We start from the raw sequence: 17,607 nt of genomic DNA, 5'->3' as shown, positions 1-17,607 counted from the left end.
TACACAGCATGTCCTCAGAGCTCGACTATTTCTTCCTCTGTCCTCAGACATAGGACTGGCTGTCCAGTCCTGCATCCTGCCATGGGCACAGCCTCGGTGATAGGGGGTAGGGGCAGCTAAATGTGTGGTGGCTACACAACAAGGACTTCACAGAGGATGTCAGAGAGACTATAACAGACTACTTCAACCTCAATAGGAATCCAGTAGACTTCCCAGTGCTGCTATGGGAGATGTTCAAGACGGTCCTTAAGGGTCAGGGATTTTGTTTCTGCAATCAGGGGTTGCATGTGCAGGCGAGAGGTGGATGTGCTGTGCCTGGAGGGTGAGATCGGGCAACTTGAGGGTACTTCCGAAGACCCCAGCATGCAGGCAGAGCAACATAGGTTGGCACAGGTGCGTCTGGATCTCCGACACAAACTGCTGGATACGGCAAAGCTCAGCATGCTCCAATCCATGGGTAGGGTTTCTTAGATGGGGGATAAGGAGGACAAGCTGATATACTGGCTAGCAACTGCTGTCCATCCTTTTGCCATGATCACGGAGCTGAGAGCTGCAGAGGGCACAATCATAACTGGTGCAGTGGGCCTTGCACAGTGCTTCACCTCCCACTTTTAAGACATATGTGAATTGAGAACTACTGGCAGCAGAAATAGAGCTGTCCCTCATCTCAGAAATCCAAGTTAGGACACTCTCAGCCTCAGAATCCAGCGACCTAGATGAGCCACTCACTGCAAAGGAGATCCAGCATGCAATCTCAGCCATGCCATGGGATGAGACTCCTGGCCCTAACGGGTTCCCACTCAAACTGTTTAAGCGGTTTGCATCTCTGTTAATACCCCACCTGATGGCACTATATGAGTGGGATCTCCTTGGTGGATCCCTCCTGCAACTGTTACAGTCATCCTGAAACCTGATAAGCCACTGGAAGACCGACAATCCTACCAGCCCATTTCTCTTATTAATCTGGAAGCAAAGATTCTGGCCAAGGTTCTGGCCACCCGTTTGTCAGAGGTGATTCGCTCAACAGTACAGGCACACCGGAACAGATTTATACCACAGAGGAGCGCCCGCCACCGCCTGCAGCAACTTCATAGCAGGTGATAGTTTCCGTAACCTAGGCTTAACAGTAGCACTATCCCAGGCAAGATACTGGGATATCAATGTCTTCCGCTTGGTGGTGCAGACACAGCGGGATATGACTGAGTGGTCCAAACTACTGCTATTGATTGTGGGTTTGGGAGCCCTCTGGTAGCTCTCCCCCACTTTCTATATGTGCTGTAGCATTACCCATACGTAATACTATTTTTCACTGTAATACAATCGCACATTTCTACGTTTATCTGGGCCAGGAAGACCCCAGGGTATTGTTTGCTTCTCATATGACGCCGGGCTGGGCAGATGTTTGCCTGTTCTACTGGGCCTCACAGTCCGTCACCATAGATGACTGGTTCCGGGCAGACAGAGATGACCCAGCACACAGACTAGAAATTGCACATCTGCAGTCTCACGGCCTGCTCTCTCTGCTGTATGGTTGGGAACATCCGTGCTCTCTTCCTCCGGTAACTCAGGTCCCACTCAGTTGTTGGCACTCGGGATTCATCGGGCACTCGGGGCTTCATCATATGTGATGCCACGGTACACTTACGGGAGCTACCCCCTTGTGGCATGGGACGTGGTTGGCCGAAACTGCTTGACTGGATGGATTTCGTTCATGTGACATTATTGGCATCTTCACCCTGGAGGATGTCTGGAGGGATAGTCATACGCGATCCTTCCAGGAGCTGGCTAACGACTTATACCTTGATCCCTCCCAATTTTATTGCTACTTGCAGCTGAGGCACGCCTTACTGTGCTATAACAATAAGCTCCCAATGCTCCCCGAATTTAACCCACTCAAATGTAAGTTGGTGACTGACACATTGGGCAGGGGGTTAGATATCTTGGCTCTATAAGTCCCTGGTTACGAATGCACCCGACCCCACTGGGGCACCGAGGTCCAGGTGGGAGGAAGACGTTGGGACTCTGGATGATGACGGCTGGGTTGAGGCAATGATGGCCCAAGGAACCTGATGATATAGATGCGACTACGTGTCATACAATTTAAATACTTCCATAGAATTTACTTCTCCCCATGTCTCTGGTGCCGGGGCCAGGCAAGCAACCCGGCATGCCAGCGCTGTCGCTCCCTCCAGGGAACCTTTTACCGTACTATCTGGACATGTCCAGGGGTGCAGGCATACTGGGCATCAGTTAATAGACACATAGGGCAAATGGTTGGTGTCCTGCTTTAGAGCCTAGAATCATGCTAATGGGAATAATGGAATCATTGGGGGAATCCAGGACCATTCGCTCACTCCTTGCTACAGCGTACATATTGGTCAAGAAGGATCTTGCTAGACATTGGAGGAAAGAGCAGCCCCCATCCCTACAAGAGTAGATCCATGGCATGGACTCGTGTGCAGTCATCGAAAAACTGCATACTGGCGTCCCACAGAAGGTCAGTCAACTCTGAGAAGTATGGGATGAAAAGTCTGACTTTTAATGGATGTGCTCAGACTTTTTCATGTTAGTGGCAGTGACGGCTGCCTTCACTGCTGTGGTGTATGTTATGTGCAGATGATTGGAATTGCCTGATGTTGATTTGGTGGCCCCACTTCACAATCTCCTTTTTTGTATTGTGTATGTTAATAACCATAAAAGCAATAAAATGTGCTATACAAAACAGAGACATATCACAAGGGCTCCAGACTAAAGCACACAGGAATTCTTGATGAAGGCACAAGCGCAGCAAGGGTGAGCAGGGTTTGTGTTCAGGGCTTCTACCACAACAATAATAAACACAGACAAAGGACCACCTACGACAACCCATGACAGTATTCAAAAGCTAGACTCCTTGAGCTAATAATAGAAAAGATTACATCTGTGATCCTCCAGAAATAACATTTGGAACCAACAAATTATTTAGAGCTCATATAAAAATAAAATATATTAAACTAGAAAAGCCGTCGACTGTAAGCAAAGACTGAAATGTATTTCGTCCATAAAATCTTGATAAGTAAAGATCCTACACACATACATAATGTGAACATCCTCAAACTAATGCCGAAATGTATCTCACCAATAAAACTAATGCCAAAATATTTGTGCTTCATTAACCTATGGTATATGAAGGAAAGAATAAAATCTGGTTTCTTTTAATGTAATTTACTTATGGAAATTATTTTCTATATCACTAGCAATTCTTTCAGCCACTTTAAAAGTTCTTTAGCAAATTGTGGTGCACACAACATACACCAGGGCATTAAGGTGCTTAATTTTAAATGTTGATATCAGCTTTTGGGTGGTGCCCTGGCCAATGTCAATGTCTAGGGTGAGGGCGATTATTAGTGATGAAGGGGTGAGGCACCCTTCAGGTGGATGACAGTTATTTTGTTGAAATCCCTATGCCTTTGGAGTGGTCCCCTCTATTGTTTATTGATTTTCGAGGTCTGTCATGTGATTGCTTGAAAATTTCTTATTGATTGCGCTTCACAAATTCTACAAATAAGTTATAAAATACCAGGTAATAGATGCAATCCTCTCCACAAAGTCCAATTCTCAAAACATCCCTTTTTTCAAGTTTCTCCTAGCCAATGCAAAGCTGTAGCCTTCCTGAATATGAAATGGTTTGTCCGTGCTCTCCCGGTGCATTTTTATAAGGTTCCGTGTCTGAGCCGAAATAGATCAATAAGACAGGGAACTTGGGAAACAGGGATGAGTCCTGAGACTTCTGGGGAACAGACAAATCAGGCAGTTGGACAAAAACAAGAGCGTAATCTGGGAAAAGTGATAATGAGATAGAGAGGGGAGAGTGTAGGAACAGACTTCAGTTGTTGGAGAGACAATGTTGACTTAATGAACACAAGGCTCAGTGAGAGAAGAAGGCAGTCAAAGAAGGAACAAATGAAGAGTGACAGAGTCGAGGAATCCCCAATACTGAGGTTTTGCAGTCAGAACTGAGAGCACAACTAAACCAAAGAAGATTGGCATTTGAGACAATGTTGCGGATTAGAGGGGGAGGGATTTGAGAGAGGAGAACATGCAGTCAGTGCTTAATTTGTAAATAAAAACGTTCTGGTGTCTAAAACCCTCCTATTAAACATGCGGCTGCTGCAAGGAGGTCCCGGGGGGATTGCCGAGCCTCGAGGCCCCCCCCCCAGGTGTTTGGGGAAGTGGTTTAGCCCACGGGCGCCGTTTGGGCGCTCTTTGGGCTATGGAGGGAAATATTTAAAGGGACTATTTTAAGTTCCGGTCACCATTTTAGGTAAGCACCAGGTTAGTACGGAGCGTAGCTTTGCCCTCCCTCCCCCTAGTTGTCACACGTTTCATAGGGGAGGGTTTTTTCAGGTTGGCGGGGCCTAGTAAGGGGTACTTTTTGCAGCTGTTTCATGGAAAGAGGTGCACAAGGGGATGATTCTTGTACATGTTGTCGCATGGAACAGGTGCAAGCGGGAACTGAGACAGTGCACAGGACTATGAGAACAGGGAGGGACGGCAGAGCCAACAAGACATTGTCATGTGGGAATGGACTGGATGGCAGCAGGACAACTCAGACAGGAATAGGTGGGCATTAAGGGTTTTTTCGGGATTTGTACGTTCAAGGGGTAGGAAGCAACAGGAGACTATTAACATGACAATCGGTTTCTGCAAGGAATCATTACAATGTAAGGGGTAATAAGAGGCCATGTGGTAAGGGAAAGGGAGGGATGATAGGATAACTCGATGTATAGTGAGGTTTTAGTTTTGTGAGGCGTTTAGGCCAAGGGTTTTCTTATGGTTTGTAAGTGCACCTGTTTCCAATAAAGCGACCTTTTACACACAATAAGGTGCTGTGCAGCGTCCTTCTTCCCCAATGAAATGTGCGAACACAGAATACTAAGGCAGCATAATCCTGAAGGCCTCTTGGGCCTCTTCAATCCATTTACAGCCACTCCCTGTCCCTTCAGTTTACTCTTGCAGCTTTCTGCTTTCTCCCTTTGTGAAGTTTTTCGTTTTTCTATTCCTCCATCTTTCCCATATGTGTCTTTTGCTCGCAGTAAATGCTTGAGTTAGAAAAATAAGAGCCGGCCCTCCAAAATAAGTGGCGGTACCCCACACTGGAAACAACAAGCACAAATTATGCACTGCATGCAGTAAAGGTGAAGAAAAAGTGACACAAAGCTTAGGAAGGGACGTAGGAAGTTCAGCAAGAGAGCTGAGTAGACAGAAAGATCAGGTGATTGTTGAGGGAAAGCCTTGAGTCATATGAGAGGACAAAGTCTACAATGACGTGGAAGATCGGCGAGACATTAGTGACAAATAATTGAGAAAAAGAAGGAAGTGTTAAGAGTTGGATGATGGGCAAATGATTGGATTTGTTAAATGATATTTTATAACTTATTTGGGAATTTGTGCAGCACAATCCCAGAAGATGTCTATGTGCTTGGGAGGATGTACAAATGTTATATTTACTGGGTCATGCTGCATGCAGGACCAGAATATACTTCAGCAGACATCTAATTAGGTCAAGACCCCTCTAGCTTAGGCCACATAGCACTGATTGAGACTGATTACAGTATTTGTAGATGTCACAGGAAGCAAGCTCACTGAGTGTAGACTTAATTCAGGCTGACGTAGAGGTTCAGAGCCAGGAATACATGTTACAGGATGTAAACCACTGTATAAAGCCACAAGGTGGGAATCTATTTTGACTTTTCCCTCACTATTTGAAACATTTCACTTACTAACTGACACAGTTCACTGGTGAATTTTAATTTCCCCAGCTGATGCATTTCACTCATAATCGAAAATATTTTACTCACTGGCTAGTTCATTTCATTGACTAGGAAACCCAGACATTATGTTTTGTTTAGCTTGCTCCTGCAACTACTATGGCAATGTGGGATCTTGGACTTCTGGAGGATTTATTTGTACACGCAAGATGGAGCCAGCTACTCCAATACATGTGATACTAAGTCATAGCGGCCTAGTCCTGGTGTCTCCTAGTGTCCATGTCTGTCTATACCCCTCAGTGACTGCATCTCTTAGTATGTTAGTGTCAGTGATGTCGTGTATTGCTCCCCCACCGCGCAGCTCCACCTGGTAGCTGTGTGCCGTTCTGCACGCCTGTCCTAGGGTTTGAGGCCCTCCTCCACCTGCAGGCTCCGACCTGGGCCTCATCCCTGGTATTCCAGTGATGATTACTGTCTGTCCCTCTGTTATTTTGCCTGTATTTATCTTATTCTATTGTATTTCTTCTTCTCTGCCCTTTGTCCTTTGTGCGCCATTTTCTGTGCCCATTCACTGCCCGCGTCCTTGCCACTGCCTGCCCCTGCAGTCCCACCCCCTCCCAGTGCTGCTTCCCACCTCCCAGCTGTCCAGACCTCCCTACCAGTAGTTAATGGCGGCCAGGGTGAGGATGTATGCAGTGGGCGTGCCGATGGTGCGCCAGATGCAAGCCCGTCCACACCTGGACTGCGTCCAGCACCAGAGACCCTGGTCCCCACGCCCCTCACCGATACGACGCCAGCTTCCTTCACACCCTCAACACCGGACTAATCACCACCTGTCACCACGCATCACCAAACGACACCCAAGAACAGTTCACCTGCTGCAACTGTGCCTTGTCCTGCCGCCACACACCGGCCCCACCAACCACACGGTTCCCTAAAATCAGATACGACAACCTCAGCTGCATCCTACTCAACACACGCTCTGTCAAGAAACACGCTGTGGAGATCTGGGAACTGCTCGACTCCACCTCCCCGACGTCGCATTCCCCATTAAAACCTGGGTGAACCCCACCTGTGCACTGAACATATCCACCGCCATCCCTGACGGTTACTAGATCATCCACAAGGACCGCACCAATCGACCAGGAGGAGGCATCACATCATACACAAGAACATCCTCTGCCTCACAACCAGCACCGATGACCACTCACCTGACATGGAGCACCTCCATGTGGTACCCTCCTCTACAGGCCCCCAGACTCCATTCGCCTTTCAGCTAATCCATAGTCGACTTCATCACACACCATGCCCTCGCCTCAACAGACTGCACCCCCCTTGGTGACCCCAATTTCCACCTGGACAACCTCAGCAACCCAAACACCTCATCTCTATTGGAGAATCTCACCACCATCGGACTGAAACAACTGGTCACCTTCCCAATGCACTCAGCAGGACACACACTCGACTCCATCTTTTCCGCCTGCAGCAACATCTCCATCAGCCACACGTCCGAACTCCAATGGTCTGACCACTGCTGCATGCACTTTTCCTTCACCAGGCCCACCCAACGCCACCGAGCCCACTGCTACCCATGCAGAAGCTAGAACAAAGTCTCGGGAGATCAACTCGCCACTGCCCTCCGCAACACACCACCGCCGACCTCTGTGGATCCCAACACATGTGCACGCAACCTCTGCCTATGGATCTCCGATTGCAGCAATGCTCTGGCTCCCCTCAGGAAACCCTCTAACAAACAGACCACTGAGATAGCCAGCTGGTTCTCCCCCACCCCCCAAGAGTCCTGATACACCTGCAGACGACTCGAGAGAAGATGGAGGAGCAGCAAGACCCTGGCAGACCACGCAGCCTTCAAAACCACCGTCGCTGCACACCACCACCTCATTAGAGCCACTTAGAAAACTACCATACAGGAACTAATCAACCCCAATGCACACAACAGCAAAGAACTCTTCACTGTGATCAAAGAGTTCACCAAACTCAGCATGGATACCACGGACACACCCCACTCCTAGGCCCTCTGCAACAACTTCACTATCTTCTTCCACCACAAGATCTTAGACATCTACGACAGCTTTGCAAAAGAAGAACGGCTGCCTCAAGCGCAACTCTGAAAAAACAGAAGTCCCCACCTGGGATGACTCCTAGTAGAGCCCCCACACCGACCACCACGCAACCTCAGCATCATCCTCGACTCCTAACTCTCAATGAAAGACCAAATCAACACCATCTCATTCTCCTGCTCCCACACGCTTTGCCTGCTCGAAAAGATCTTCAAGTGGATGCCCATTGAATCCAGAAAAAAGGTCCTACAGGCACTTGTCAGCAGCAAGCCTGACTACGGCAAAGAGCTCTATGCTGGTGCCAATCAGAAGCTCCCAAAAAAGCTGCAAAGAATCCAGCATGCTGCCACTAGACTTATCCTGAACACCCCTCACTGCTGCCGCATCTCTGGGCACTTGAGAGACCTCCACTGGCTTCCAATCAACAAGAGAATCACCTTCAAGCTCCTCACACGGGCATACAAGGCCCTCCACAACATCGGACCTCAACCACCTCCTCGCCTTCTACACCCCCACCAGACAACTCCGACCCATCCACATGGCCCTGGCCACCATCCTATGGATACGCAAGAGCACAGCCAGAGGAAGATCCTTCTCATACCTCGCTGCGAAGACCTGGAACTCTCTTCCTCTTCATCTTAGGCAATCTCCCTCACTGCCTTAATTCAGGAAGGACCTCAAGACCTGGCTCTTTGACTGAACCGGCAATTCAGCTCATCGACTGAACTGCAGATACCCCTCCGCCAGTGCCTTGAGACCGTAACGGGTGATTAGCCACACTCTACAAGAACCCTGATTGATTGAGTGCCTTCTGGGTGGGAGTCTCTACCTACCTTAGTGTCTCCCTGTTCAGGTCCAATCACTACCTGAAGCATTTCACGAGCCACTATTTAATTTGTTAGCTAAAGAATTCCACGAGCCACAATTTCATTTGTTATCTAAACACTGCACCTCCTTGCTAAAACATTTTGTTCAATTAGCAGAGCCTTTTCTTCACTAATTAAACTAACTGATGGTAAACCGGGCGAGTTCCGTAAAAGAGTGAAACCCACAACAAAATGAAAGTTTTAATTAAGAAACATTCAGCAACAGAAAAACATTGACCTCGTTTGAATTCACTGTTTATCATATGCATCCCAAACTCTAATCTCAATCCCCTCCCCCAGAGTATCATTGTACCCCATCAGAAGATGCACCACAAACTGCTTTTTCCTGTGGTTTGGATAGTCTCACACTTGTGTTCCTGTTTCGTCTGCCTTATCTCCTGCTGTCTATGTTTGTGTACTTAAATCAACCTTCTCTCTGATGATTTACTTGTGAACCTCTGGAACTCTTAGGGGGTCATTATGACCCTTGCAGTCTTTTGATAGCCAGGAGAAATGTGTTGGTTCCACCACCAGCAGGCTGGCGGTAAAAAACGCCATATTATGAGTGTGGCGGGTTGGCCACATCTCCACTCATACCGCCATGCCGGTCGGAATCATCTCCAAAACGGTGGTCCACAGAAGACCGCCGGTGTTATTAGGAGCCAGCTTTCCTCTTTGGTTTCCGCGCAGTAACACTGCCACAAAAATCATGGCGGAAAGGCCACCTCCCCCCAGCCAGACTAGACCTGCCAACCCTTCACCCCCCATTCCCAGCAAGCACTAGACCCCCCACACCCTCTTCCCAGCAAGCACTAACACCTCTTCCAATACATGCACACAGACACCCACACGCACCACGCATAACCCATTCCCCTACACTTACATACATGCATCCACTCACATGCATACAAACACACAGTTGCAACAACATTCATACACACATTCACTCACACGCACCCAAACACCCATCCAGAAACGGGACAGGTGATAAAACTTCCAGAGCACCTCCGCCCACCAGCATGACTGCTGCCGTATTTCTACCCAAAGTGTGGCAGAAATCCGGCAGTACCCGCAATATGGTGGGCGGGAGACCACAAGCACTGGCTGTCTCCTGGCACCCGCAGCTTTGGCGGTCGTCATGGAAGACCTCCAAAGTCATAATGAGGGCCTTAGTGTTTTGATACATTTTAGTTTGGTCCTCATTTGAGTTTAACTGCATGCCTTATGTGAACAGACTGACTATTGCTACTTTCTCAGCAATGTTTGCTGCCTTTCCTACTGGACACATAGAGACTTGACTCATGCTTTTTATGTGGAATCCTTGCTTGTGCCCCATAGAACAGGCCCGCATAAGGTCTACTGCTCCCTTTGTAGGGGCTTACAGGATGATTATGTAGCGATAATCTGAACAATACAAGAGACAGTGAGTTTCTCCATTTCTCTGGGCATTTCTGAGTCTTACCTGCCTACGCCCCTGGCAGTGAACCATTGTATTTGTCAAGTTATTGGGTTCTTACCCTCCTTGTACACATCATGGTTGTATTGCTTTTTCTTTTCTATTCCTCTGTGTACTTAGCCAGTCTGGCATCCACTAGTTCCTAGTATATGCCTTTATCTGTTTCTCTGAATCTGTTTGCCATCTCTCTCATCATGTTGTTTAGTCTGATATTCACCTTACCTGGGTGATCCCACCTGAGCCCCATAACAGCAGGGTGAGTGGTAGGAGAAGGAATACACAGAAATGTAACTGATAGAAAGAAGAACAGTACTGGGGACCACAAGTGGTAGGAAATGTGAGTCACAGGATGAGCCAGGATCAGGCCAGAGGGCAGCTGTGACTATGAGGTGAGAATGACATGGAGCACAGAGATGCTTGAGAAAAAGAACACTGTAGTAAACTTTAACTATAGGATGGATACTTAAGAATATTGTTAAAAGGCTCTCAAATGTGAATCATATACTTGATTCTGCAACAGCCATGGAAATATGTAAGATATTCTTGGTAGTCGGGGTGGGGAGGATTGTGGATGTCGATGAAAGATAGAGGTGTAGCTTCAAAGGACAGAGTTTGGAAGGCTTATTTCCTCAGGGCTTTGCCCATCATCAATGTAGAGTCCTGAAGAAATCCCAAGTTCCTCTGGATCCCCTGTACTTAGGTCTTGCTAAAATGTACTTTGTTGCCCCAACGTCTCTCCTAGCCACAGAGGGAGGGATGTGCTTTTTCAGACCACCTCCAGTACAAGTACAAGATATTACAAAGGTGATAGGCCTTCGTACTGTTTCAGTACGGTCCTGCGGAGTGCTTTCTAACTAGTGCACATCGCTAAGTAGAGAAGATTCTGGCTCTTATTAAAGGTGGGCAATGTTAGGAGGCAATTGTAGTTTGTGCTAGGAGATTTGAGAGCAGGAAAGTTTCTAGGTGGTAGGCAGGAGAATAGGGCAAGTGCTGAGAACGCACACAAAGTACAAGAAGGAAAAAGAGTGAAGAGTGAGGGAAGCATAAAGAACAAGTAATTGTGCATAGAAGCCTCTGTACTCTTAGTTGAGCAGCTATCCTGCCTCTATACACCTGGGGCATTTTTCCACTTCAAAGAAAAAATACCAGAAAACCTTCCCAGAGTACCTTCCCATAAGTAAGTGCATGAAGTGAAAGGAGGACGTTTTGAAGGAGAGAGGAATGAAAGAGATATTATTCCAGGATTTAGATTCAGTGAATATTTAGACGTCAAGAATATTTATTTCTGTGGTAGACAGGGAGGAGTGTGCGCTTATAGAACCTATGCACCTATTAAAATCACCACAGTATCACCTCCCCCTGCCTGGAAACTCAAGACTTGCTTCAAGCCTTCCAAACGCCTCTATGTAAATGCTCACCCTAGCTCACCGGCTCCTGTAATGAAGGTTCGCCACACTTTAGCTGACCATATGTTAGGGTCTCACTCAAGTTGAGTGGTCCCTCCATACTCCATCCTCATGCCAGCTCACCACTTCTTCTCTTATTCTGTCCTGGACACTTGCTACGGGTAATTAACCCCAGAATACCAATCCCATTCTAGGGGCTCACCCCAGCACATCAGTTCCCAGAGTTGGGAAATGACGTCATGTTTGCTGCCCTTCCATCAAAGTGATCATTCAAAAGCTCAGTTGTCACTACCCTTAGGGCTCTTACAACTTTACTACACTTCGCCCACCATGTTTGGGACTTGCCAACGTTAACTTCAGTTCATATTTGGTACTCCCTCAGCCCCCTTTCCTCATCCTAGACAGTTGCTGAAGCTTACCAGCCTATACCCCCAAGATTCACCCCAGGTTTCCTGACCCACCTCTCGCCACAGGTGGTAGCATTTACCTACAGGCTGCTTACCTGCCCTCCTGTCACAGTAGTGGTTGTCTCATTAGCCAAGTTCCGCTGCAGTAAATCCCAGTGTCTCTTCTGTTCCTCTGATACCATCATCAGTCGCTCAGATAGGTGGCCTAACTCCCGCAGAACACGATTCTGCCCATCCAGTACCATTTCCAGCTCCCGCTGGCTGTCAGACTCAAACAGGTCCTCCACTGTAAACAGAAGTCAGATGCAAACAATCACAAACAACCATCACTGACTGCTGGCGATCCCTCCCTGGCAGAGGTGGCAGGTAACAATTGCCTGTCAAATCCATCGCTCCTCCATTTGTATGACCGTTCACAAAAGCCTGAGTGTATTATCACTAGGGAGAGGATGCAGGATTTCTGTGTTTGCTTCTTTGACTATAAAGATATAAAGAAAGCCTAGCACAGGCACTCATTTTAAAATCCTGTTTCTGATCCTTCCATTTTAGAGCGATAAAGCAATCTGATGTCCCGGTGGAAAATAAAATGGTTTTCTAAGCCACACAGATTTTCATCAAATGGAGACGTGAAGATTAGACCCTCTCAATTCCATAGCAGAATTCTACACCACATCTCCCGTCTATGAGATGTCAAAATGTACAAATTATTTGCCACAAGTGCCATAGAGTGAGAAATGTGTCATGAGCATATTGTTCATACCTTAGATTAGTTAGAAATGAAAAGCACAAATCACAATATGAGGTCAAAAACAAGATTCTACCCTTACCTTTTAGCTTCTTAAAGCTGCATCATCATATCCGTGGCCAGCCCAAAAAAAGCAGCAACCAATATATTATTCAAAGCTTTTTTGCGCAGTTGTTTAAGACATCAAACTTCAGAAAGTTCCAAAATAAACATTACCCTAACGTTCATGTAAACCTCTGAAACATAAGTATTTTCTTCAGAGTGAAACCAAATTTTGGGGGCTAAAGGGTTACTCTCAACTGTAGTGGAGTACCTTCACGCAAATAAAAATATGTTTGCGTTTTGAAACAATATTCCTGTTATATTTCGCCCTTATTTGACTAGTAATTAACACCGAAGGCGTCGTTTTACTGTGACGGCCGCCGTTTTCTTAACTACTCGTGCACCGCGTTACTGTCTTTCCCGATGGTTTCCGGAGGGGTAGGGATTGAACAACCACAATTCCAAACGTAATTGCCCCCCTTGGAGATTAAACCCTAGAAAGCATTGTCTTCTTGACCAGTCTATAGCGTTTTGAGCATTGGGTGTGTAACCAGTGCTTAATTTGTAAATAAAAAGGTGCCGGTGCTCAAAGCTCTCCTCCTAAACACGCGGCTGCTGCAATTAAAAGCGTGAGCACATAATACTGAGGCAGCGTAATCCTGAAGCCACCTCGGGCCTCTTCAGTCCATTTATAGCCACTCCCTGCCCCTTCAGCTCACTCTTGTAGCTTCCTGCTTTTCCCCTTCCTGACGCTTTTTCGTTTTTCTCTTCCTCCGTCTTTCCCACGTGTCTTATGCTCGCAGCAAATGCTTGAGACAGAAAACTAGTCGCCGGCCCTCAGCACCGGAAACCACAAGCACAAATTAAGCACTGGGTGTGACCCTCGTGCCCCCAACTGGTCTGGAGGACTAAAGTGCGAGGGGCGAACTGGGACAGGTCTGTGGGGAAGTCGGGTAGACGTCCCACCAGGGCTCACTCACTGCCTGACATCCAGTGGCTGCCCAAGGAGAAGCCTAGTGCTGGGACAACCGGCACAATTGCCTTCCCTGCCGAGCACTGCGTGTCGGGCTACAGGGGAGCTGGGTAATAGGTGCTGCACTTCGCAGGGCACCTGTGGGGTCAGAGTGCAAATGGGCGGGGTACGCTCGGGTAACAGCAAGTTCAAGGGATTTTCTGGGCCGAAAGAAAGAAAAAACAGGAATAACGCAAATAGAGTAGACGCAGCAACCACAATAGCTTCAAAGAAGAGGTAGACGAAGTTCTCTTTCTTTAGTGATCACAAGCTGGAGCTCACTTCATCAGAATTAAGCCTGGGTCGAGGGTTCTTATCCTTTCCAGAGGGACAGAACACCTGTCAATAGTTTATATGCATAAATAGTGAGTTGTGAAGTCTGGTCAAATTAATACAGTCTCCAGATGCAAACTGGTGTTATGGTATTATTAACCTTTTAGGATCTGCTGGTACACAAATTATCACATGGTACCTGATGGGAAACACCTAGACTTACGGGTTGTGCTGCCACATTTCTTTACAGGACATGATTTGCACCCTGGTTAGTCTATGAGGACCCTTTAGTACGGGCTCCAATTTGTAATTCCACTTGAAATCTTGTAGATATTTGTCATTTTCTGCATTGTATTTATTTATTTATTTGTGTGTGCATTAATGTACTTTTCCTTTGTAGAGTAAAAACCTCAGCTATACGTTGATCTATTGAATGTGACTGTGTGCATTGTTGAGTTCTATGCTTCTAGCCCACAGCACTCCCTGTTCAGTCTTGGACTTCTCTCCTTCCTTCCCATAACAGTTTAGTGTTAAAAAAGGTCCCCTGTGTGAGCGCGTCTCGAATACAGATTTCTTCACACCAGATATGAAAAACTGTATTGACACAGTTGGGATCCATTGCCTTCTAGGGCCACATTTCTAACAGCATTCATTAGCTACATATGTCCTCACCCTTGTGTAGGATTTGGCCCAAAACCTGACACAACCTGTGACAATGGTGCCTCAGATTTTAAACAAATTAGCATAAATACATAAGAAATAACTGTACAGTGTATTTTCCATATACTCCCACAGCACTGTTTAAAATAAATGTTCCCATACACTTTCCCATCACATTCTGTTCCATGTCAAGTAACACATGCTGGACCAGCTCCTGTTACGGTGAAATCGTTTTCTGTAGAAAGTTGTACAGCTCCTTGAAACAAGATCCAGGTGTTCGTTAGCACTCTTCATAAAGTACTCAAGTCAGAGAGAGGAGTAGGATGGACCCACTGTTTTAAACTTTTGACTTACCAGGGGGTCTTTCTTCTGGATGCTGCTTCTGGAAGTCCTCCTTCTGCTTCTCCAGCTCTTTCTCAAAGTGTTCAAAGTCCTTCTGGAACTTGTCCATCTCAGATTTTGAGATCTGGCCATCTGCCGCCTGAGGAGAAGGGTGAGCATCAAGTGATCACCATATCATCAATGCTGAACTTCATAGGTTGGCACGCTGCCAACATAGGAACTGTAGAACAGCCTGGCAAACTACAACTGAGACCCTGATAAGATATCAAGAGGGGCGGGACATTTCTTTGGAAACAGGCTTTGACCACGTCAACCCCTCCACAAGTATAACATGGAACCAAGTACATAGTTTGGGTGTAGGACCGGTAAACATAGGGAGAACAGTGGTTATGGTTGTTTCATTCAGAAGACTGTTACAATATACAATCAATGCGGGGTTTCTGGATTGATGAAGTGCCTCTTGTTATGCTTCTTACCTCATTTTCAGTGCCTACCATCAAGTAGGCAATGACATTCAGGTAGGAAGCATAACAAGAGGCACTTCATCAATCTAGAAACCTCTACCCATAATGGGGCCCTCTAAAATCCTCTTTGGACCTTGTTATCTACGACATGACCCATTCCAAAGGACCACACTCCTCCTGTTTGACATTAACGTTATTATTAGATGGTCACCTGCAGCCATCTTGCATCCACATTCTTGTATCCCATCCTTAATAAAGGAGGGGGTATACCAGAAGGCTTGGACTATAATGCATGTGGAATATCCTTTCGGATGGGTTATGTAAGGTTGCCTCACCCTAGCATTACTCCCCCTAGTCTGTAGACCAGGGAAACATTGATGAGGAGATGGCACAGATTATGGGGTGTCTCCCGATGATTATGGTGACTGTGACCACAAAATATGATTATGCTGTCTCAGAGCATTGGTGAGTTTGGCTAATGGAAGAGACGTGGCCACCATGATGATGCACACCAGCTTCTCCATGCAGTTTTATGTACTGAAATCAGACGGATATCACTCCCATCACCCTAAGAGGAGCCATAGCCTACAGTTCAATATCAGGATACAATCACAACTAGGCAGAGAGTGGCTTTTTCAACTGGTATCAGCATCATATGTTACCAAGGGAATGGCGGAACTTGAGGAGTGGAACGTAAGCTAACATCTAAAAATCATAGTCTGACAGTCAGCTCTGCAGCATACGCAGATTAGAACCATTAATTTGAGATGTAAGCCATCAATCTAGTAACCACGCTGAAGGTTGGGTACACTTGGGCAGATTTAGACTTTGGACCCAGTGGTATTCTTTGTATTGAAAGAAACCACTGTCAGGGTGGTTCCCTTCGAGGTACAAAAAGTTTGTTGGACAGCTGCCGTTGGTTTTGAGAACCATCCACCAAACGTTTTGCATTTTTTGTTTTTCAGAAATAAATTTAAATTCACAAAATGGCTCATCCACCTAGTTTTCTCTTAGGTAGTGGGGGAGTCATTATGTTTTTTCTGTCTATTACTGCATTAGCACCACCAGGTATTTTTCCCGGCTGAGACAGTCAGAAAAAGGATACCATATTTCAACACTAAATAGTGTGGGCGGTGTAAAACCCTTCCTCTAACAGCCCATGGAGGTTCTGTGGATGGAAAGCTTGTGCTCCACCCAACTCACAATGAGGAAGGCAGACCGAAAGGTTAGAGGACAGGGTACTCAGTCATGTTTGTGTTGGGGTACCTTTTGCACCAAAATCTAAATCAGCTCCTCTGTTAATATCTTTTGCCTTGCTATTTAGGGTGCACTCTTCCCATTGGATCTATGTCACCACCTCACCAACTACTACCTCATCCTCCCTTACCTCATCAGAATCATATATTTACTTCTGCCTCATCCGCCTGTCCTTATTATGTATTTCGCCAGTACTACATTTTTATTTTCACTTTGTCTATTTCTTCTAATCCTTACCTTATCCCTTACCTGAAAACCATGCAGTACTCATACCATAAACATTTCCCTTAGTAACACTAACCATCACCTGTCTTTTACCTGAACTAGGCTTGGGCTTGGATTGGAGAATTGGGTAGGTTAACACTAAGGGAAATGTTTAGAAACAGGGTCATGGTAAATTGCGACATAAATCTATCCTAACCCTAAACCTTTCCCATACCCTGGCCATAAACCTATTACTTATATTTATCTTAAACCTAGAGTTTTCTCTTAACCTTACACTACCTGTATAGTTCTCCTTTAGCCATACCTAGCCCTAATCCTCCTAATCCTATGCATTTATCTTACCTTTACCTTACATTTACCCTAACTTTAAACATATTCCTTGCCCTGGCACTACACCTATCTCTTGCGTTTACCTGACGCTGTCTCTTCTTCATTCTTATCTGCACAGTAAAAGGCAACTTACCCTGACCCTGTCTCTAAACCTTTCCCTTAGCGTTAACCTACCCATTCTCCAATCCAAGCCCCAGCCCCAAGCCTAGTTCATGTCCCTCCAGATCTCACCGTGCTTCAGTCACATTATAGGCAGCACAAGGCGACGGTGCTGAGATGCAGTAAGTGAGG

General features: G+C 46.4%; 1 protein-coding gene across 2 annotated transcripts in view; it reads right to left on the bottom strand.

The window, feature by feature from the left end:
* LMAN1L (lectin, mannose binding 1 like) overlaps positions 1–17,607 on the bottom strand; it is a 254,756-nt gene that overhangs the window by 74,978 nt on the left and 162,171 nt on the right. The window contains exons 8-9 of one of the 2 annotated variants that reach the window (XM_069222136.1): positions 15,053–15,179; positions 12,062–12,252 (exon numbers count right to left, since the gene is read on the bottom strand). In XM_069222136.1, the coding sequence (XP_069078237.1) occupies positions 12,062–12,252; positions 15,053–15,179 (318 nt within the window). The remainder of the gene's footprint in view (positions 1–12,061; positions 12,253–15,052; positions 15,180–17,607) is intronic. The other variant, XM_069222137.1, reaches the window with a different exon arrangement.

This window comes from Pleurodeles waltl, chromosome 3_1, assembly GCF_031143425.1.
Source record: "Pleurodeles waltl isolate 20211129_DDA chromosome 3_1, aPleWal1.hap1.20221129, whole genome shotgun sequence".
In the NCBI taxonomy this organism is placed as follows: Eukaryota; Metazoa; Chordata; class Amphibia; order Caudata; family Salamandridae; genus Pleurodeles; species Pleurodeles waltl.
The sequence above is the reverse complement of the archived record's forward strand: the minus strand, read 5'-3'. Positions and strand labels throughout refer to the sequence as shown.